Consider the following 23794-nt stretch of genomic DNA (forward strand, 5'->3'; position numbering starts at 1 on the left):
CCAGAACTGGTCTGAAGGAATTCTCCTTCTTTGGTACAATGAAGAGATTTGAATAAAACCCCATCCCCTGTTCCGGAACTGGAACTGGCATAATTACTCCAGCCAACTCTAGATCTGAAACACAATTCAGAAATGCTTGAGCTTTCACTGGATTTACTGGGACACGGGAAAGAAAAAATCTCTTTGCAGGAGGTCTCATCTTGAAACCAATTCTGTACCCTTCTGAAACAATGTTCTGAATCCAAAGATTGTGAACAGAATTGATCCAAATTTCTTTGAAAAAACGTAACCTGCCCCCTACCAGCTGAACTGGAATGAGGGCCGTACCTTCATGTGAACTTAGAAGCAGGCTTTGCCTTTCTAGCAGGCTTGGATTTATTCCAGACTGGAGATGGTTTCCAAACTGAAACTGCTCCTGAGGACGAAGGATCAGGCTTTTGTTCTTTGTTGAAACGAAAGGAACGAAAACGATTGTTAGCCCTGTTTTTACCTTTAGATTTTTTATCCTGTGGTAAAAAAGTTCCTTTCCCACCAGTAACAGTTGAAATAATAGAATCCAACTGAGAACCAAATAATTTGTTTCCCTGGAAAGAAATGGAAAGTAGAGTTGATTTAGAAGCCATATCAGCATTCCAAGTCTTAAGCCATAAAGCTCTTCTGGCTAAGATAGCCAGAGACATAAACCTAACATCAACTCTAATAATATCAAAAATGGCATCACAGATAAAATTATTAGCATGCTGGAGAAGAATAATAATATCATGAGAATCACGATTTGCTACTTGTTGCGCTAGGGTTTCCAACCAAAAAGTTGAAGCTGCAGCAACATCAGCCAATGATATAGCAGGTCTAAGAAGATTACCTGAACACAGATAAGCTTTTCTTAGAAAGGATTCAATTTTTCTATCTAAAGGATCCTTAAACGAGGTACCATCTGACGTAGGAATGGTAGTACGTTTAGCAAGGGTAGAAATAGCCCCATCAACTTTAGGGATTTTGTCCCAAAATTCTAACCTGTCAGGCGGAACAGGATATAATTGCTTAAAACGTTTAGAAGGAGTAAATTAATTACCCAATTTATCCCATTCTTTGGAAATCACTGCAGAAATAGCATTAGGAACAGGAAAAACTTCTGGAATAACCGCAGGAGCTTTAAAAACCTTATCCAAACGTATAGAATTAGTATCAAGAGGACTAGAATCCTCTATTTCTAAAGCAATTAGTACTTCTTTAAGTAAAGAGCGAATAAATTCCATCTTAAATAAATATGAAGATTTATCAGCATCAATCTCTGAGATAGAATCCTCTGAACCAGAAGAGTCCAAAGAATCAGAATGATGGTGTTCATTTAAAAATTCATCTGTAGAGAGAGAAGATTTAAAAGACTTTTTACGTTTACTAGAAGGAGAAATAACAGACAAAGCCTTCTTTATGGATTCAGAAACAAAATCTCTTATGTTATCAGGAACATTCTGCACCTTAGATGTTGAGGGAACTGCAACAGGCAATGGTACATTACTAAAGGAAATATTATCTGCTTTAACAAGTTTGTCATGACAATTATTACAAACAACAGCTGGAGGAATAGCTACCAAAAATTTACAGCAAATACACTTAGCTTTGGTAGATCCAGCAGGCAGTGATTTTCCTGTAGTATCTTCTGGCTCAGATGCAACGTGAGACATCTTGCAATATGTAAGAGAAAAAACAACATATAAAGCAAAATAGATCAAATTCCTTATAAGACAGTTTCAGGAATGGGAAAGAATGCCAAATATCAAGCTTCTAGCAACCAGAAGCAAATGAAAAATGAGACTGAAATAATGTGGAGACAAAAGCGACGCCCCAAATAAGACGCCCACATTATTTGGCGCCTAAATGCTTTTGGCGCCAAAAATGACGCCACATCCGGAACGCCGACATTTTTGGCGCAAAATAACGTCAAAAAATGACGTAACTTCCGGCGACACGTATGACGCCGGAAACGGAAAAGAATTTTTGCGCCAAAAAAGTCCGCGCCAAGAATGACGCAATAAAATGAAGCATTTTCAGCCCCCGCGAGCCTAACAGCCCACAGGGAAAAAAGTCAAATTGAGGTAAGAAAAATATGATAATTCAATGCATAATCCCAAATATGAAACTGACTGTCTGAAAATAAGGAATGTTGAACATCCTGAGTCAAGGCAAATAAATGTTTGAATACATATATTTAGAACTTTATAAACAAAGTGCCCAACCATAGCTTAGAGTGTCACAGAAAATAAGATTTACTTACCCCAGGACACTCATCTACATGTTGTAGAAAGCCAAACCAGTACTGAAACGAGAATCAGTAGAGGTAATGGTATATATAAGAGTATATCGTCGATCTGAAAAGGGAGGTAAGAGATGAATCTCTACGACCGATAACAGAGAACCTATGAAATAGACCCCGTAGAAGGAGATCACTGCATTCAAATAGGCAATACTCTCCTCACATCCCTCTGACATTCACTGCACGCTGAGAGGAAAACCGGGCTCCAACCTGCTGCGGAGCGCATATCAACGTAGAATCTAGCACAAACTTACTTCACCACCTCCATCGGAGGCAAAGTTTGTAAAACTGATTTGTGGGTGTGGTGAGGGGTGTATTTATAGGCATTTTAAGGTTTGGGAAACTTTGCCCCTCCTGGTAGGAATGTATATCCCATACGTCACTAGCTCATGGACTCTTGCTAATTACATGAAAGAAACTATTGTATATATAAAAAGAAAACCTTCAATTGATTTATCAGATTATAGAAAATAAATTTAAATAATGAACTTATTATTGCGGATACAATTGTTACCTTCCTGATTAATCACCTGTTTCTCTAGATCTTTTGTTTTTTATTTTTTATTTGTTAAAAAAATTTTTTATAAAGTATGCGCTTATTATTTTTCTTGAAAGATTTTTCTGTAAAGACTTTACCTTTATTATTCATGTAAAGGCTGCTAAATCTAAATCAATATTTAGACCCATTGGATGGAGACTTTTTAGCTCCGTAATCCAAAAAGTCTCTCTCCTTCTTAATTTGGTAAGGCGATTCATTCCTTCTACCTTGTGAGGTACCCAGTCAATGACTGTAATTCTTAATTCTTCAAGATTACTTGAAAAGTAATCCTTACAAGAAAAATAATAAGCGCATACTTTATAAAAAAAAGATCTAGAGAAACAGGTGATTAATCAGGAAGGTAACAATTGTATCCGCAATAATAAGTTCATTATTTAAATTTATTTTCTATAATCTGATAAATCAATTGAAGGTTTTCTTTTTATATATACAATAGTTTTTTATTAAAATATAGGCATCTGTTTCAGAGGTATATACATATCAAACATGCTCTTGAGTATATATATATATGTATTTGAAATTTTTTATTAACTGTTCATTTTATTATTTTTAACTATTTTTAACTATTTGATTCAATGTAAAAAGATAGGATGAAACAAAGGGAGCATTAGGACCCAGTAGAATCTTATACCTGTACCGGTATCAGATCTATGGTCAGGTAACATCCGGTTTAGAAGTTTAAAAGTCGGAAATTTAGACCACATTGACAGTCAAGCAAAGGAGTGAAATACCCCTGATGAAGTTTGCACGCTTGCAAAAGAAACGCGTTGGGTTAAAAACAGGACAAACCTTTGATAGGTCCTGAAGCACCGTACCACAGCGACAAGCAAAGAAAGAGTACCTAAGCCGCTCTCGTTGGAGAACACCATACGCTGTTAGGAGAGAACAGCTGAGGCGGCAAGACTGTGTGAGCAGTATTTAAACACGAAACTCTGAACTTACACGCTGTCAGTGGTAAAACGGACATTTGCTGAAGACAATCATCATTTTTTAAAGGCACATGTAACACTACTATCTTGTAAGTGTATACTTTTACTTTTTGCGCACAATAAATAGTTGTAAAAAAGCTACCTTGATTCGGTGGGCGCTGTGTGTTTTCTATTTCATTTCAGCTGTTTCATTTCTGCCGGAACAAAGACATCCGGAGTACACACCAGGCAGCAACCGATCAGATTTGGGTAACCACAAAGGAGCTGTATCGTTTTCTCAAGATTTAACAGTTTAAAAGGAATAAAACACAATAGGTCGGGACATTTGATCAAAGAACATTTTATGGGTAACTAACTATATATGTTTGCAGTGTTACAATTATAACATTTGTCTAAGACCAATTTTGAAAGGAGATTTTAACTGCTTAAATCATTTTTGGAAATAGAGTTATAAGGATCTCTATATATTTTTAGAGACAGAGTGATCTATATATAATACAAGAAATACGTAACTCTAAGTGGGATTTTATACAAAACAGTAGAAAAGTTAAATTTTGACGTTTCATTCAAGTTCTAATTTTCTAATTTTTTACTTTTATTGCAAAGTAATATTCCAGGGAGCGCTGAGATTTTAGTATTGTGTTAAAACTGTAACATGTTATGTTTTAAATGCACATTTATGGCACTTCTTTTGTTGGGTCTAAATAGATCCATTTTTAAAGTGAAATTGAATAGATGTCCCTTCAAATGATCTAACAAATATCATAGTCCTCATATTTCTAAATATGATGCCTAATTGCAGTAGAGATTCACTACAAACATTAATTTGAAGTACATTTTAAGTAAAGCCATTTAGTAGTTTATAAGTAATTAAGAGAATTTAAAATTCTATTTTGTTTCATATAAACACCACAAATGTTTTGCAACATCTGCAGTTAATGCTATTTAAATGGAATTGCGTGAGATTTACAATTAAGTTTTCTTGTGTTTTTATATTTTTTTTTTAACATTTATATCAGTTTTAAAGTTATGAAGATTTTAAATTCCAATGCTAAAATATTAGTTTTGCTCCCTCTTTTTGTCATAATACAGTACGCCTCAGTAAGATATTGTTAATATACGTTTTCAGCAGATGTTTGTTTCTTTATACCAATCTTACCATTCAATTTTCCTCTTTAGAGTTTAAAATCATGGTCATTTTGAATTGGCAAGGTTAATATTTTAAGATCTAAAGGACCACTAACAAAATTTAACATAGGCTAATTTTATGTATATGTCTCTGAAAATCTCAAGCATGATGATTAGGGAGACCCTTAGAACATATTTTCTCATTAATGCTTTTCTCTTGGTATGCAATATAGAACCTAGAAATATAATTAACTGATTTAAATGGAAGGTTTAAATGGATTTTATGTGTAAGAACAAATAAGTCTCCAATGAAGTCATTTTGCAAACTGAGCTTATTTTACTTGGAGCTCAAGTGGACCAAAACAAAAATTATTTTAAACTATCTGAAACCAACATGGGTTAACTGTTTTACTGTTTCAAATCATATGTAATTGATTTCTGAGTCATGGACCGTTAGACTATGGTTTGTGTGGTATCAGACTGGTGTAATATTATAAAGTTAATTCCAGTATGGAACAGTACCAGGGCATCACTGATGTGGGTCTTGTTGAGCTTAGTGTGTATTCCTTGTGGTGTATTTGGTATTTCTGTGTGTTTTATTGATTCTCATTAGATAGTTCTTATTAAGTTTTGTTTTTCTTTTTAACAATTGTATCTCCTCCAGCACTAGTGTGTCAGTGCTATTGTTTCTAACTGAGCAAATGACAAACTAATTATGTGCTCGTAACCAGAGTCAAAAAGAAAGTCGGTACTAAAGACAGAAAGTTATCACAAGAATCAGGCTAAAAATGTGTGTTCTTTAAAGATGCAATATTCAAGATGAAATAGCTTGTGTGATGATCTGGTGTCACTATATCTAGCAAAACTGTGAATTCTTGGTATAAAGAAACACACAATAGCATAGACTGTTTTAAAGAGGCTGTTTTGGTATTTTGGGGATTGTGTTTTTGAATTGGCTTGATCCTAAAGTGACTCTATTGTTTCAATGGAGCCAATCTAACAACTTTGCTCTTTGATGATGGACATTGTGAAATCTTGTTGAATCCTGCAATTGTAAAAGTTATGGCAGATATTCATTTCCTGCACAGGTCTTCTTGATTGTAGGCCAAAATCACACAAACCAGAAAAATTGTTATTGTCAGGATTATTTTTTTATTATTATTATTATTCCGTTGCTTTTTCCATTGCTCATAACTCTTAAACAGCTAGTGCTATGCTCTTGAAATCAGGTATGCTGATACAGCCTATTGCTCTGCTACATCTCATGCAAAATTGAACTCATAGGTCACATGCTCTGGCAGCCATATTGCTTTTTGTGACTAATTTCGAGAAATGCTTAAACATCTTCTGCTCTAGAACTGCTTATGCTACAAATTTGAAACTTGTTGTGCTGAGTGCTGCTATCACCTAGATTTGCTATTGCTCAAGAGAAGTGCCTCAGTCACATGATATGACCACCATCTTGCATTCTGCAAAAATCTTCAAACAATAAAGCGCAATTTTGCACATGTGCTCTTTGCAAGGTCATTCACTTCTAAGAGGTGGAGAAGAGGATAGGAAGCAGTGGTCTGATGATACATTGTGACTGCAGGTTCTTGTGAGAACCTGCAGTCGAAGAGCAGGAAAAGGCTTGATAATATAAATCGTGCCCATAGACTGTTAATATATTGTTTTGCATTTGTTTTTCTCAAATAGAAATGCAGATAACATCTGTAATCAGTCTACAGCGATTTCATAGAAACATTTCCCTCTTTTATATTCTACAAGACATCTCCTTACAAGCGTCAGGTGGTTATGCACATAGATGTTAAGAATAATGGAAGTACAGTTTAGGGCTATTGACACATAGGTCATCATACAAGGTTCTGTAATACTGAGAGGGGTTTGTAAGGGTGTTGTTTTGCACATATATGTGATAGTCAGAGCAAGTGTGTAATATATAGGATTGTGTAAGCTGATTCTAGGTAAGTGGATGTGAATGAAATTCTGTGCAGGTAGTTGGATGGGGGGTTTGTATGCAGTGCCAGTGTATGAACTGATATGAAAATGAGTCTCAGGATATTTGGTACACAGGCATTTGTAAGCAGTTTCTATATACTGTAGTTACTGCCAGCTTCTCTCCTATTGAATATTTGCTCACTGATACCACAGTTTCTGTCTAGTGATTCATTAACACACTCAGTGCAATGAATATTTATTCCCTCAGGGATCGGCACACACAGCTTGCCCTTCTTATCAGGGTGGAAAAGAGTAACCCATACAATGCCAAGCAAAAACCACACACATACAGTTATATATATATGTGTGTATGTGTGTGAGAGAGAGTGTGTTTATATGTGTGTATGAGTGTGTGTGAATGAGTGTGTGGGAGAGTGTATGTGTGTATGAGTGTGTGAGAGAGAGTGTATGTTTGTGTGTGTGTGTGTCTATGTATGTGTATGTATGTGGGTGGGTGTGTTTAAATGTGTGTATTTATGTATGAGTGTGTGTGTGCATAGGTATGTGTGTTTGAGTGTGTGTGTATGAGTGTGTGAGAGAGTGTATGTTGGTGTATGTGTTTATGAGTGTGTGTGTGTGTATGTATGTGAGTGTGTGTGTGTATGAGTGTGAGAGAGAGTGTATGTGTGAGTGTGTGTATGAGTGTGTGCGAGAGAATGTATGTTAGTGTATGAATGTGTGTATGTGTTTATGAGTGTAAGTGTATGTATGTATGAGTGTGTGTGCGTGCGTGTATGAGTGCATGTATATATGTATGAATGTGTGAGAGTGTATGTTTATGTGTGTATGTATGCGTGTGTGTGTATGTATGTGTATGTGTCTGTGTGTGTGTGTTTGTGTATGTGTGTGTATGAATGTATGTTTTTATGAGTTTGTGTATGAATGTGTGAGAGAGAGTGTATGTTTGTGTGTGTGTGTGTGTATGTGTTTATGAGTTTGCGTATGAATGTGTGAGAGAGAGTGTATGTTTGTGTGTGTGTGTGTGTATGTGTTTATGAGTTTGCGTATGAATGTGTGAGAGAGAGTGTATGTTTGTGTGTGTGTGTGTATGTATGTATGTATGTTTGTATGTCTTTATAAGTGTGTGTATATGAATGTGTAAGAGAGAGTGTATGTTTGTGTGTGTATGTATGTATGGATGGATGTGTATGTGTTTATAAGTGTGTGTGTATGAATGTGTAAGAGAGAGTGTATGTGTGTGTGTGTGTATGTATGTATGTGTATGTCTTTATAAGTGTGTGTGAATGTGTAAGAGAGAGTGTATGTTTGTGTGTGTATGTATGCATGTATGTGTATGTGTTTATAAGTGTGTGTGTATGAATGTGTAAGAGAGAGTGTATGTTTGTGTGTGTGTGTGTATGTATGTATGTATGTTTGTATGTCTTTATAAGTGTGTGTATATGAATGTGTAAGAGAGAGTGTATGTTTGTGTGTGTATGTATGTATGGATGGATGTGTATGTGTTTATAAGTGTGTGTGTATGAATGTGTAAGAGAGAGTGTATGTGTGTGTGTGTGTATGTATGTATGTGTATGTCTTTATAAGTGTGTGTGAATGTGTAAGAGAGAGTGTATGTTTGTGTGTGTATGTATGCATGTATGTGTATGTGTTTATAAGTGTGTGTGTATGAATGTGTAAGAGAGAGTGTATGTTTGTGTGTGTATGTATGTATGTATGTGTTTATAAGTGTGTGTGAATGTGTAAGAGAGAGTGTATGTTTACATGTCTGTGTTAGAATTAGAGTCTGCAAATGTGGGAAGCAATGGAGAAGAAAGTGTTGTTAGTTATTAGTCTGAATACTGTAATACTAGTGCATATCATCAATATTGTTTGTACGGTTCAGGTTCCAGTGTATTGGGTAGGTAGTCAGTGACCAATACATGTCATATATTAAATGTGCAGTATGTATACTACCAATACAGTTCATATATTGCAGCAGTGGACATAACTGACATATCAGAGGCTTCTCAAGCAGCCCAGTTCCTGTTTTCTGCCTCAGTATTTCCCACATTTTTTGTGAGTCTAAAATAGGAAACACAGGCAAAGTACCTCTGAGCAAGGTCACAAAGTCACAATTTACTGCATGTAATATTAACCCCTGTAATAGAACTTTTTTTTAGCTGTCTGCACTCATTACATTTACAATAGGCTGCCTTTGCCTGTTGTACCCCACCTATACTGTATATTTCAATACTTAAGTACTGGTTATAGAAAAGTATAGAGTTTAGAAGAAATTAAGCCCCCAGTGGTAGGCAGAGAGATAATACAATTTTTCAATTGTTCTCTCTAAGTACTGGTCACACTGTGTATACAGTGATGGAAAAGATAAGGAGGATTTTGAGTAAATATACAGAAAAGCTCTCCCTGCAAGCTCAGCCAATTTGATTAAGTTGTGATTTCAATTAGCAGAAACAGCTATTTCATATATAAAATATACCTAAAGTAGCATTTTCCCATAGATTTTAAACCTTGAAGCCGGTATAACAAGTCATTCTAAACACATTAAAGGGAAAGGGAGCTATACTTTGTAAACACACCCTTATTTTAATATAGGTTTTAGCTGTAAAAATATCATGACTTAACAGTAATGTTTGCTATTGCACACCGCGTGTAATCTAGGCCATTTTTCAATAAATCAAATCATCATTAAATATCAGAAGATAAAATGTATTATTTGTGTCACTGCACAATTTTACAATTTATGTAGAAAAGGTCTAAAATATCTAACTATAAAAATATTAGAAACATTTGAAAATGAACCAAGATTCTGATTTCCCAGAGGGGTGACTTAACAAAATTTGGCAGTGTATACATTCAATTACCAATTATCTCAGATTAAGAAGTTGCAAATACTGTATACGTAATTATAGTCTCGGAAGTAACCAACAACTGCCGGCTAAAGAGTTCACTCTTCAACAATGGAAAACAAAGAAACAGTATCTTGTGATCCTCTTAGCTGTTCATTAGTAAAACCGTACAGGGAACCCACAGCTGCTACATTCATTAGTATTCCTGCTCCGTGGAAGGTCCGAGCTGCCAGCATTCCCAAAAGCCGTAGTAAGAAGCGTCACTCAGATCGGTCATGTGACCGCCTGTGATATGCAGCTTCAGGGAATCCTGATAATTATCAACACTGTAAAGAACCAGGGAGCTCCCCATGTTAAAACAAAGTTTACAAAATATAGATGGCACAGCATAAGCATAGACTCTTTGGTGTGGATCCGCATATTTGTTGCTGGTATGCAAATACCCCTGTCTAAACTCATTCAGTGTACCAAAAAATATTTTGGAAAAAACCCATGTACAAAAAAGCATCCTAGATAGAATTTCACATCTATTTACTTTCACTTAGTTCTCCCATTTATTTTGGGGGTCCCCCTCAATGTCAGAGGTGAGGTTATAAGATGGTGCAATGTATATGTTGCATTTAGTTTATGATAAATGTTTATGGTATCAGGTGGTCTCATATTTTGTGTTATTCCTTATATAGGTATCACTGAATGTTGGCACATACAAGAGGCAGGGCATACAGGGGAAGGGGATAAGGGCACTGGACTGAGGGGCCCCACAAATCTAACTTGCACAGGGCCCCACAAATGCTAAGGTTGGCCCTGGTTCAGGGGAACATGGAACTATGCAGGTGATTATTATTACTATGACTATCACTTGATAGCTATAAGGACATTAGTAGAACCTCACTCTTTCCAATATTGGGAGTTATGATATATTTCTATGGAAACACCAATAAAGAACCAATCGTGAGAGATATTTATCATTGTTGTGACTATTATCTAGCAGCTGGAAGGATACAGGACCACTCATTTGAAAGAGCAGGATTGCCTATTTATTGTGGAGGGCAACATAGGGGACACCCCCAGATGTTGTTCCATATGTACATGGCTCTATCATGTAATCACCGTTGCCATGGTTATAAGCTTATGGCCATTTGGGAATGTGAACATTTATTTTAAAGAGGGGCCTCTCCTTTTTTCTAAAGAGTGGTCACTTGTACCACTGTAATGCTTATTTTGAGGTGGTAGGTCCCTTTTATAGTCTAGAGCACCAGAAAAGGTATATTTTTGCTGATAGCAGGACAATCTATCTAACAACACAAAATAAAAGAGAAACAGGCTAATGGTCATGGAGACATGGAGAGTCTTGCAAGAATTTGCACAGCCCTTAATGGAAGCAAAATATATGTGAAATGTTTCACACAAAGAGCAACAACAGCAACAACAGAATGTGGGTCATTATCTCAGGCTGAAGGACAGTAGCTCCAGGAACAATTTGTATACAAATATTTCGTATAAAACAAATATTTTAAATGGATTTGACACGTCCTCGCTAGATATATATGTTTTAATGCTACATACCTCTATTCACATATAATGAACACAACCTTCTAAGCTTGTCTATAATTTATTTTTCTCTGTATTTCATTGAAAGCAGTACAACCAATTAGAGATTTGCTTCACACCCCCTGGCACGAGCTCTAGACGCATGTGCTGTTTATGGAAGCTGTGCATAAAGGAACGTGCACTATACAAACTAATGGTACAATCGCTAACACTCTGATAGGAGATAGCGGCATAGACAGCAAAAAGAAAAAAACAGGTAACATTTTTTTAGCCACCAACCAGCAAGTGCGACCAGGGTTCTAAACCAAAAATAGATTGGCTCCTAAGCTTTCATTCCTGTTTTTCAATTAAACATACCAAGAGAACGAAGAAAAATTGATAATAGGAGTAAATTAGAAAGTTGTTAAAATCGCATGCACTATCTGAATCACAAAAGAAAAAAATTGGGCTTCATATCCCTTTAAAGGGACAGTAAATCATAATTAGACATTCATGATTTAGACAGAGCATACAATTTTAAACAACTTTCCAATTTACTTCTATCATTTAATTTGCTTCCTTTTCTTGTTATCCTTTGCTGAAAGGTTTATCAAGGTAAGCTCAGGAGCAGCAAAGAGCCTAGGCTCTAGCTGCTGATTGTTGGCTGCATTTAAAGGGACACTAAACCCAAAAATGCATTTCATGAATCTGGTAGAAAATAAAATGTTAAACAACATTCAAATTTACTTCTATAATCTAATTTGCTTCATTCTTTAGATATTCTTTGTTGAAGAAATAGCAATGCATATGGGTGAGCCAATCACACGAGGCATCTATGTGCAGCCACCAATCAGCAGCTACTGATCCTATCTAGATATGCTTTTTAACAAATGATATCAAGAGAACAAAGCAAATTAGATAATAGAAGTAAATTAGAAAGTTGTTTAAAATTGCATGATCTATCTGAACCACAAAAGAAAAAAAAATTGGGTTTCATGTCCCTTTAAATACCGATTATCACTAGTGCATTGCTGTTTTTTCAACAAATGATACCAAAAGAATGAAATAAACTTGATGATAGAAGTAAACAGGAAAGTTGTTTAAAAATGTTCTACCTAAATCATGAAAGAAAAATGTTGTGTTTCTGTCCCTTTAAGCTTACACTTTATCAGACATAATGGCAGACTCTTGGTTCCTATCTGCTGCCAAAATCTATGTTTCTATGTTTCAAAGTGAAATTAAAACATTATGGTTCATTGATTTAATATTGTTGATAAATGCCTAATGAGTGTAAGTGTAGATTTTGTGTCAGTTAACCAGTAATATAAATTAATGATGTGTGCAGTTAACAATTTCAAACATTTACGAGTAATTTTATAATTTGCCTTGTTTTTTTTTTAATATCCAAATACTTTTTTGCAATTTTAAAAGAGCTTTACGAAGTCTGTATTTAAATCGTGAAGCATTTTTCTTGTATGAAAGTATCATTTGAACTATATTTATAATAATGTTTCTTAAAATAGTAAGAAAATAAGGGTAAAGGGTTAACTGCGCAAAAAAGAGACCTATTAAGCCTGTGGTGATTAAGAGAAAACTCCCAACCTCTATTGATAAAGTGAGATAAAGAGAATAATATGGATTCTAAGAAGAAACCATAGTATTCAAAAAACACAGGCGCTATACAGCTTAAAATAGAAAAAATTATAATAATTTATGAGCATATAACGCCAAATATATGTGCAAAAAAATGACACCTGGTGCAAATTGGATCAACCAAAAAAGTGCTGGCGACAATAGAATATAAAATATATAAATTTAATTACATAAGTGAAACAAATAAAATAAAGTATATTTTGCAAACAATAGCGCTGATCAGGCGCAATATTGAAGTGTAGTATACAAATAGCGACACTGCACCTACGGAGGCCGGAGAGGGACAAAAACAGAACAGAGCAGAGAAACGAGTTTCAATCCGTACTTGGGCTTTAGGCTTGAAAAAGACCCTGTGTACGGGTTGAAACGCGTTGCTCTGCTCTGTTCTGTTTTTGTCCCTCTCCGGCCTCCGTAGGTGCAGTGTCCCAGTTACCTGTGTAAAGGTGTTTGCATTCTTCCCTGCTGGGTTGATTCTTTCTGCATCCTGCGGTTTGGAGTTTCACGCCACTGAGAGGAACATATAGGATTCAACCACCGATCTCCGGTCTCTCATTGAAGATCAATATCCTCCTTCAAAATCCTCTTTCAAAATCTGGGCTAATTCAAGAACCATCACAGCGAATCATATTTGGGAATCAATCACACTCTTCAAACTGTTACATTTGTATTGTACATTTTATCACATTGTCGCTATTTGTATACTACACTTCAATATTGCGCCTGATCAGCGCTATTGTTTGCAAAATATACTTTATTTTATTTGTTTCAATTATGTAATTAAATTTATATATTTTATATTCTATTGTCGCCAGCACTTTTTTGGTTGATCCAATTTGCACCAGGTGTCATTTTTTTGCACATATATTTGGCGTTATATGCTCATAAGTTATTATAATTTTTCTATTTTAAGCTGTATAGCGCCTGTGTTTTTTGAATACTATGGTTTCTTCTTAGAATCCATATTATTCTCTTTATCTCACTTCTTAAAATAGTAAACAATCAAGTTTTTTTTAAATAAAAATGTGTGAAAACATACATTTAAAAATCCATGCAAGAAAAGCCAAGTTATACTGCTCTGAAAGCGAAAACAATTTCAGCAAGATTACAAGTTTTGCGGTACGGCTATACCGCTAAAAAATTGGCCTTTGCGCGTGAAATGGCAGGTCTCCCGTATTACAAGTTGCGGCGATATACCGCTATCGTTTTAGCATGTACCGCAACTCTCCATTCCGCACTCAAAAAATGTCTTTTGAGTGTGGAATTTTCAGGTCTCCCGTATTACAAGTTGTTCGGTCAGGCTATTATGCTAGCGTTATAGCTTATACCGCCACAATCCATTCCGTTATCAAAGACCAGTAGTTATGGATTTTGCAAAAATAAAAATATTTCGCAAAACTCATAACAAAAATGTTATAAAGTACACTAACACCCATAAACTACCTATTATCCCCTAAACTGCCATCCCCTCACATCACAAATACTATAATAAACCTATTAACCCCTAATCCAACGCCCATCCACCCACATCGTCATAACTAAATTAAAGTATTAACCCCTAAACCGCAGACCCCCCACATTGTCAACACTAAATAAACACATTAACCCCTAAACCGCCACCCCCCAAATTGCAAATACTAAAATAAACCTATTAACCCCTTAACCGCTGGCTCCCACATCGCAAACACTAAAATAAACCTATTAACCCTTAAACCGCCGGCCCCCCACATCACAACACACTTAATTAAACTATTAACCCCTAAACCTAAAACCCCCTAACTTTAAATTAAAGTTACAATATAACTAACTTTAAATGGCAAAAAAATACCTGTGAAATTCAAAAAACCTAAGCTTAAACTATAAATAAACCTAATATAACTATTTTAAAAAACTAAAATAAACTAAAAAAACAGACCTAAGTTACAAAATAAAAAATCCTACGAAAAAAAATTAAAAAGTTAACATTACAAAAAAACTCACTGAGATTACAAAAAACTTAAAAAATCTAAGATTACAAAAAATAATAAACGAAATTTTATCCAAAATAATAAAAATTAAACCTAATCTAATACCTTTATAAAAACAAAAAAGCCACCCAGGGCCGGATTGGGCCGCCGGGATACTATGGATGTGATGGTCCGGGACTGGAATCGGATGTGAGCAGCTGAGGTGGTCGGGAGCGGAGCGGCTGCCGCAGCCCGCAGTCACAGTGCTCATCTTGCAAGCATAGGTGATTCGGCAGTGCTGCGGCCGCTCACGCTCTGCCTCCCAGCATCACACATATATTCGTTTGCTACTAGTGGTGGTACGGTAGTAGTGCTAATAGCACAGGAAAGTATCAGCTCTGTTCATCTCTTTTTGGCTGACAACGAGTGACAGAGAGCAAACCACAAATATTGCTCATGGGAATGAGGTGCAGCAGCAAGTCCTCCATCCAGAAGGTGAGGCTGAAACATCATGTTGTTACTATTGTCGCACAGAATCCAGCTCGTGCCCCCAAAACATTGTCTATGTATAGCACCCTATGCTTGTCCACATTATTGTCTGTGTATAGCACACATTAGTATCCATGTATACCACCTTGCACTTGATCATATAACTTCCCCATATATATATATTACCCTATGTGAGCCCATGATACTATCCATGTATAGCTCTATGTGCTAAATTCATTCCATGCACCTTCCTCTAATTATGGGTGCTGCCATTTTGAAACGTAGGTTACTCTATAGGTATATGAAGGAGAGTTGCTGCGCATGTGAAAACAGGTCAACACTGAAATGCAGTGGAAAGTAGATTTCAACACGGTTGCACTCATGACTAGAGGGAGGCAGGAGATAACCTTAGTTAATACTATGCTAATAAAATGTATGTGGTGTTTAATGTCCCTTTAATGTTCCTTTAACACAGCGCAAAGTCACTGAAAACATGAGTTACCAACCAGCCAATATTTTATCAGCATGCTCAGTAAGTTTCAGGTCAATATAGACATTAAATAATAAACATAGAAATAAAGGCAAGTTGAAAGTAAAAATGCTGCACTCTTGCGACACCCAACGCCCACAAAAAGCTAGACTTCATATATTGCGATATCGCATTGGCCCCATAGACTTCAATGTAAAAAAACTAACACCTATTCTCGCGCACTAATCCCCATTGCAATAAACCCCCTACTGTAATAACCCCTAATTCGCCCCAGCCCCCATTGCAAAACTCCTTCAACACTACTTAACCCCTAACCAGCCACAACCCCATCACAGTTAACTCCCTACTCAATTAACCCCTAAACCGCCACAACCCCATTTAAATGAACCCCCTTCTCTATTAACCCCTAAAGCACCACAACCCCCATTGCAATTAACCCCCCAAAAAACCTTAAGGCTAGAACCTCAAGTTTTAACTCACCATATTCAATCTGGCTCCTTAGGGGGCAGCGGTGGCTCCACAGCGGCTGGCAGCCAAGGGCAGCGGCAGTCCTCTTCTTCTATGGTGCGCGCCTCTTTTTTCATGGCAGTCCTCTCCAGTGGTCCTCTTCTTTTCTTCCTCTCACTCCATCTTCATGCTGTCCCCGCAGCACACAGAAGCTTGAATGCAGGTTCCCCCTTTTATAGGGGTGTCCTTGCATTTCTATTGGTTTATTTTTCTATTCAAATTCAAATCAGTCAATAGAAAAAGCTTTCAACTAGACTTGTCGACAGACAAAAAAATTATTTTGTTTCATCCAATATTCAGTCATTGAGTTGTTCAGAATTTGTTTATTAACAAAATCTGTTTGTTCGCTATGTCGTATGGGGAATGTCTTTTTGGCAATAGAGGAGAAGCTGGGCAGTGGCTTATTCTATTAGTGTCCTTTGTTGAAGAAGCAGCAATGCACTAATGGGTGCTAGCTGAACACACCAGATAAGCCAATGACATGAGGCATATATGAGCAGTCACCAATCAACAGCTATCTCCCAGCAGTGCATTGCTGCTCCTGAGCCTACCTGGATATGCTTCTCAATAAAGGATACCAAGAGAACAAAGCATATTAGCTAATAGAAGTAAACTGGAAAGTTATTTGAAACGCATGCTCTATCTGAATTATGGAAGTTTTGTTTTGACTTTATTGTCACTTTAAATATTAAAGCCAATAGAAGAAGAAAAAGATTTGTTATTTATTTGTTTATATTTATTTAAAAGGGTCAGAATTGTCAAATACAAAAATGCATGATCAGTCAAGGATATACTGCTAGATCATTATTGAATATTATAGTTTAGAATTTGAAGTCTTTCCCACCATTAGAGAAATCACACTTGTTTGTGTAGGTTTTTCTTAGAGCCGTTCATATATTGTTTACGTAGGGGTGCAACGAATAAAGTTTTTTTTACATGCTAAATTCCAAATCTGAATTAACATATCTAGTGCCAACCTTGAAACAGCAAGCTATGTTTTCTAATGAATTGGAATAGCTTTCAGCTTGAACACTTTCTGAAAAGCCATATGAGATACATTGCATGACTCAGTCTTATAGCAGAAAAGATAACAGAGATAGTTTCCTTAACCTGATCCTACCTTAGCAAATAACTGCAAAACATACACAGTGCGCTAGTTCCTCTTTGAAATGTTAGGAGGTTTATTATCATGAGCGTGTTACATTATATATGATCCTTTTGTAATGTATAACCATGGGCAATGAACTCTGCACTTCTAACTTTCTAATTGCCTAAGCGATTTTCATAATTAGTTGGATGTGTACATTCTTAATGCTATAATCAGCTCATACAATTCAATGCAGTGTTCTATCAGATGTGTCTGTTTTTAGTACATGAGATATGATATCAGGGAATTGGGTACATTTTGTTTCTCATAGGTAGATTTTGTTCTACCAGTAGATCTCTATATGATGAACGGTAGATGATAAGAGTGTTGTGTGATTTCCCATTCCCCTCTAAGCCAGTGGGGATAGTACAGGCTCAAGTTAAAGGGACAGTCAACACAATAATTGTTATTGTTTAAAAAGATAGATAATGCCTTTACTACCCATTCCCCAGATTTGCACAACCAACATTGTTATATTAATTTACTTTATAACCTTTAAACCTCTAAATTTCTGCCTAATTCTAAGCCACTACAGACAGCCTCTTATCACATGCTTTTTATTAGCTTTTCACAACGGGAGACTGCTAGTTCATGTAGGCCATATAGATAACATTGTGCTCTCTCCCAATGAGTTGTGCATGACACTGCACTAATTGGCTAAAATGCAAGTCAATACATAATAAATAAATAAATAACCATGTGATAAGGGGGCTGTCAGAAGAGGCTTAGATACAAGGTAATCACATAGGTAAAAGTGTATTTTTCTGTGCAAATCTGGGGAATGGGTAATAAATGGATTATCTATCTTTTTAAACAATACCATTTTTTAAGTTGCCTGTCCCTTTAAAAGAAATGTAAAAATGTGCTTTGCAGAAATTTATTCTGCATCACTACAATGGTTTGTGATTCAGCCCAAGAAGATTAGTCACTGTGTTTCATGTGCAAAATCATTTTTTGTTATGCTTAGAACAAGTAGAAATTGATAATGCTGACAAATTTCACAAAAGTAGATGCCGGCTCACTAAAGTAAGGGCACCTTGTTGTATGTTATTAAAACTGCAAGTATATATATAAGTGCAATAGGTATTGTCAGTGAAGCTCAAGGCTTTTCAATTCCATTTATCAAGCCTGAAAATCTGGCGTGTTAAAGGGACATGAAAGCCCCCCAAAAATATTTTGTGATTCAGATAGAGAATACAATTTTAAACAATTTTCTAATTTACTTCTATTATCTAATTTGTTTCATTCTCTTGGTATGCTTTGTTGAAGGAGCAGCCATGCACTACTGGTTTCTAACTGAACACATGGGTGAGCCAATCACAATCAATATATATATGCAGCCACCAATCAGCAGCTAAAACCTAGGTTCTCTGCTGCTCCTGAACTTGCCTAGATAAACCTTTCGGCAGAGGATAACACGAGAAGTAAGCAAATTAAATAATATAAGTAAATTGGAAAGTTGTTTAAAATTGTATTCTCTATATGAATCATGAAATAAATATATTTTTGGGGTTTCATGTCCCTTTAAGGAGGCTTAAGGACTGGAATTTAGAACCCTGATATAACTCTATAATTTATGTAGATATATAGTAAAATATCAGTGCTGTGTATTTCTTTTAACCTGCATTGCTGTGGTTTATTGTCAGTGTAATGTGGTACAGAGATCTGTCAGTGCCAGGTAAAGCTCTGTTCTTGTTCTGTGCAGGTGAAGAGTGTTCCTGGGGTCCCCCCTGATGATACCGTGACCATTACTTACTCAGAGAGGCCGCAGAGTCCAGTTAAGGCTCTGAGCAACAACAGCATTTACAAACCTCAGGACAGTGTTGACAGTAGAGTCGAGACCCCTCTTATGAGCAGGTATGAGGATGTTTTTTTATTTTAAACTCAATAAGATACCAAAATAAAGTCTCACTTTCTGACTCCCAATTATGTTGTGACTATTAGTGCAGGAAATAATTGTGTTCCATATTTAAAATAGCCTGGGGATGGGATACATAATGGCCAGATAAACAATCATGACTATTGCACACATAAGGCAAGATTACAAGTGGCCGCTAAAAGTAGAGCGAATCGCGATAAGCAATATTGTGACCGCTCAAACTTCTGGGTGTATTACAAAGTAAATGTCTGTGCTCAAGCACAACATTTTTTGTGTGCAATTTTTGGGTTAGAGTGAGCGAAGACCAAGGTGTCGATTTATCAAATGTCGGGCAGACATGATCCGCTGTAGCGCATACGCTGTCGGCATTTAACACGGTATGAGAACCTAGCACAGCGAAGGGGGTAAGAAGCACAGCAATGGGCAGAAGATTGAAATATATATGTATATGCTTAAATACATTCAGTATATATTTATGTCTTTATATATGTATTATACACATATTAACACATAAATATAACTGTATATAAGCATATACATATATATTTATAGATAACACACAGTTCTTCATAGACCGCAATGTAAAGGCACTTTTCATTGCCGTTTTTTTTTTCTAACACCCCACACCCCCCAACTTTAACCCCTAAAAACTGCTTCATACAGTTTAAAAAAAAAAAAAAGATGCTAATATTTTTTATTTTTGAAAATTACCTACACACTTTATTTTGGGAGCAATTGGGGCACATTTAGAAAATTAACCAGAAATCTGATCTCTGGTTAATTTTTGGAGCGCTAATTGCTAATGTAAACTCATGGTAGCAATAACCAGCCACTTGTAATAGCTGGTTATTTATCACGCACCCGTAAACTATGCCTGTTTACAGGCGCTCAATAAATAAGTGCTCCACTTGAAATCTAGCCCTTAATTTTTTATATGTAGTTATTCCTAAGTGCAAATAAGTTCTGGCAGAGTTGGGACATTTATACTTATTTATCAAAACTTCTTAATAGGTAAGTAATATTTTATATTGCTTTACTCTTACCTGCTGTATCCTTCAACGAAAGATAAATGTGAGTGACATTAGATATATTGTCTAATGAGTACATGATAGACTTATGTGACTAGATACATTAATGGGACATGATACCCAAATGCTGAAGAACTTGAAAGTGATTCAACATACCTGTTAAAAGCTAACTTGAGAATATAACAAAGAAAATTTCTATGTAAAAAGGAAGATGTTTTACCTCAACATTTCCTTAGTAGCCACATCCCATTGTAAAGGGATTGTAAGCAGCCAATCAGGATGCTAGTCCCAGGACTTGCAAGGGAGATTGCTTCTGGCATGTGCAGGCACAGTCATGTTATTTCCCTCCACATTTTAAGTAAGTTTACTATTAAATATCACAAGATTTCAGGGAAATCTCATGAAATCACTTTAAATCAAAATGGGACATCAGCACGGATAAAGCTGATAGGCTGCAATTTTTATTTTCCTTCTTAATATGAGGAGAGTCCACGGCATCATTCCTTACTTTTGGGAAATACTGAACCTGGCCACCAGGAGGAGGCAAAGACACCCCAGCCAATGGCTTAAATACTCCCCCCCTACTTCCCTCATATCCCAGTTATTCTTTGCCTTTCGTCACAGGGAAGGAAGTTTTGGCTACGTTAGAGGTTCCAGAGCCCAAATTGCCTGAGGAACTTTTGATTCCTAAATTAGATAAGGTCTATGAGGACAGGGTTGTGTCACAAACTTTTCCGGTTCCTGTAAAGATGGCGAACATTATTAAGAATTAATGGGAAAGGATTGGTTCTCTTTTTTCCCCTTCATCTTCCTTTAAGAAATTGTTCCCGGTCCCGGACTCTCAATTGGAGTTGTGGGGTTCCATCCCCAAGGTGGATGGCGCTATCTCCACGCTTGCTAAGCACACTACTATCCTGCTTGATGATAGTTCGTCGTTTAAAGAGCCCATGGATAATTAGATAGAAACTCTGTTAAGAAAGATGTTTCAACATACGGGATTTGTTTCAACTGGCAGCGGCTGTTGCTGCTGTTGCTGAAGCGGCTACCTACTGGTGCGACTCCTTATCTGAGTTGATCGAGGTGGAGATGGAGGGTCCCCTCGACGTGATCCAGGAAAGAATTAAGGCCTTAAGGGTGGCTAATTCTTTTATTTGTAATGATAATTTGCAAATTATTCACCTGAATGCTAAGGCTTCAGGTTTTTCTGTTCAAGCCCGTAGGGCACTCTGGCTGAAATCCTGGTCTGCGGAGATGACTTCTAAGTCCAGACTTCTTTCCCTCCCCTTTAAGGGAAAGATTTTAATTGGTCCAGGCTTGGACTCAATTATCTCCAAGGTTACTGGAGGCACAGGTGCCTTTTTACCGCAGGATAAGAAGAACAAGCCTAAGGGACAAGGTCCTAATTTTGTTTCTTTCGTTCGGATAAATCCCAATGTCAGCAGCCCTCTGCAAAGCCTGAGCAATCCAAGAGACAAAGTCAGCATGAAGGGGCGGCCCCGATCCGATTCTGGATCATGTAGGGGGCAGACTGTCGCTCTTTTCGGACGCTTGGTTTGGGGACGTGCAAGACCCGTAGGTCCTGGAGGTCATTGCTCAGGGATACAAGATAGGTTTCAAGTCTCATCCACCCAGGGGCAGATGCCTCCTATCAAACCTATCTTCCAGGCCAAAAAAGAGAGAAGCCTTTCTGGGGTGCGTGAGGGATCTCTCCTCCCTAGGAGTCATTGTCCCGGTACCTCTCGCAGAAAGAGGTTTGGGATACTATTCAAACCTTTTTGTGGTCCCAAAGAAGGAGGGAATTTTCCGCCCGATTCTGGACCTAAAGTGCTTAAACAAATTCCTATCTGTTCCCTTGTTCAAGATAGAGATGATAAGGTCTGTTCTTCCCTTAGTTCAGGAAGGACAGTTCATGACCACTATAAATCTGAAGGATGCTTAACTTCATGTTCCAATCCACAAGGAACACTTCAAGTTCCTAAGGTTTGCGTTCCTGAACCAGCACTTCCAGTTTATTGCTCTTCCGTTTGGTCTAGCTACTGCTTCAAGAGTTTTTACGAAGGTTCTAGGGGTTCTGCTTGCAGTGGCCAGAACCAGGGGTATAGCAGTAGCTCCATACTTGGAAGATATTCTGGTTCAAGCACTATCTTGTCGTCTGGCAGAAGACAATTCGAAATCTCTTCTGTTTCTTCTTTGATCTCATGGTTGGAAAATAAACTTAGAAAAGAGTTCTCTTATTCCCGGTACCAGGGTGGAATTCCTGGGTACTATAATAGACTCCATATCTATGAGGATATTCCTTACAGACCAGAGACATTACAAGCTAACTTCTGCTTGTCTTGCCCTCCAGATCTCCTTAAGGCCCTCTGTGGCTCGGTGTATGGAGGTGATTGGTCTCATGGTGTCCAGCATGGACATCATTCCTTTTGCCAGATTCCATCTCAGACCACTACAGCTGTGCATGCTGAGACAGTGGAATGGCGATCATTCGGATCTGTCCGAAAAGATTTCTCTGGACAACCGGTCGAGAGAATCGCTCTCCTGGTGGCTCTGTCAAGATCACGTGTCCCAAGGAACATCCTTCTTAAGAGCATAATGGGAGTTTGTGACTCCGGACGCAAGTCTATCAAGACGGGTAGCTGTTTGGGGTGCCAGGAAGGCACAGGGCCTGTGGACTCGAGAGGAATCCCTCCTCTCGATCAACATTATGGAACTTCGGGCAAACTTCAATGCTTTGAAGGCTTGGCCTCTTCTGGGTTCATCCCAGTTTATCAGATTCCAATAAGACAACATAACCTCGGTGGCTTACATCAACCATCAGGGGGGAACGAGAAGCTCCCTAACAATGAGGAGAAGTATCTCGGATTCTGGAGTGGGCAGAAGCCCACAACTGCTCGCTCTTAGCAATCCACATTCCAGGTGTGGAAAACTGGGAAGCAGATTTCCTCAGCAGACAATCATTTCATCCGGGGGAATGGTCTCTCCATCCCGAGGTGTTTGCGGAGATTTGCTACAAATGAGGAACGCCGGAGATAGATCTCAAGGCGTCCCGTCTCAATTCCAAGCTACCCAGATATTGGTTGCGGTCCAGGGGTCCTCAAGTGGAGCTAATAGATGCATTAGCAGTGCCTTGGAGGTTCAATCTGATTTACATTTTCCCGCCGTTACCACTTCTTCCTCGTGTAGTGGCCCACATCAAGCAGGAGCAGGCATCAGTGATACTGATTGCTCCATCATGGTAGCAAAGAATGTGGTTCACGGACCTGGTGGGGATGTCCTTATCTCCTCCGTGGAAGTTACCTTGTTGCAGGAATCTGCTTGAACAGAGTCCTTTTGTTCATCAAAATCTAGACTCTCTGAGGCTGACTGCGTGGAGATTGAACGCTTAGTCTTAGC

At 37.4% G+C, this 23794-nt stretch overlaps 1 protein-coding gene across 1 annotated transcript in view; it reads left to right on the top strand.

The window, feature by feature from the left end:
* Window positions 1-23794, top strand: part of LOC128649541 (occludin) — a 47394-nt gene that overhangs the window by 12799 nt on the left and 10801 nt on the right. Inside the window, exon 5 of the mRNA XM_053702877.1 lies at window positions 19200-19351. Coding sequence (XP_053558852.1) covers window positions 19200-19351 — 152 coding nt within the window. The remainder of the gene's footprint in view (window positions 1-19199; window positions 19352-23794) is intronic.

This window comes from Bombina bombina, chromosome 2 (assembly GCF_027579735.1).
Source record: "Bombina bombina isolate aBomBom1 chromosome 2, aBomBom1.pri, whole genome shotgun sequence".
In the NCBI taxonomy this organism is placed as follows: Eukaryota; Metazoa; Chordata; class Amphibia; order Anura; family Bombinatoridae; genus Bombina; species Bombina bombina.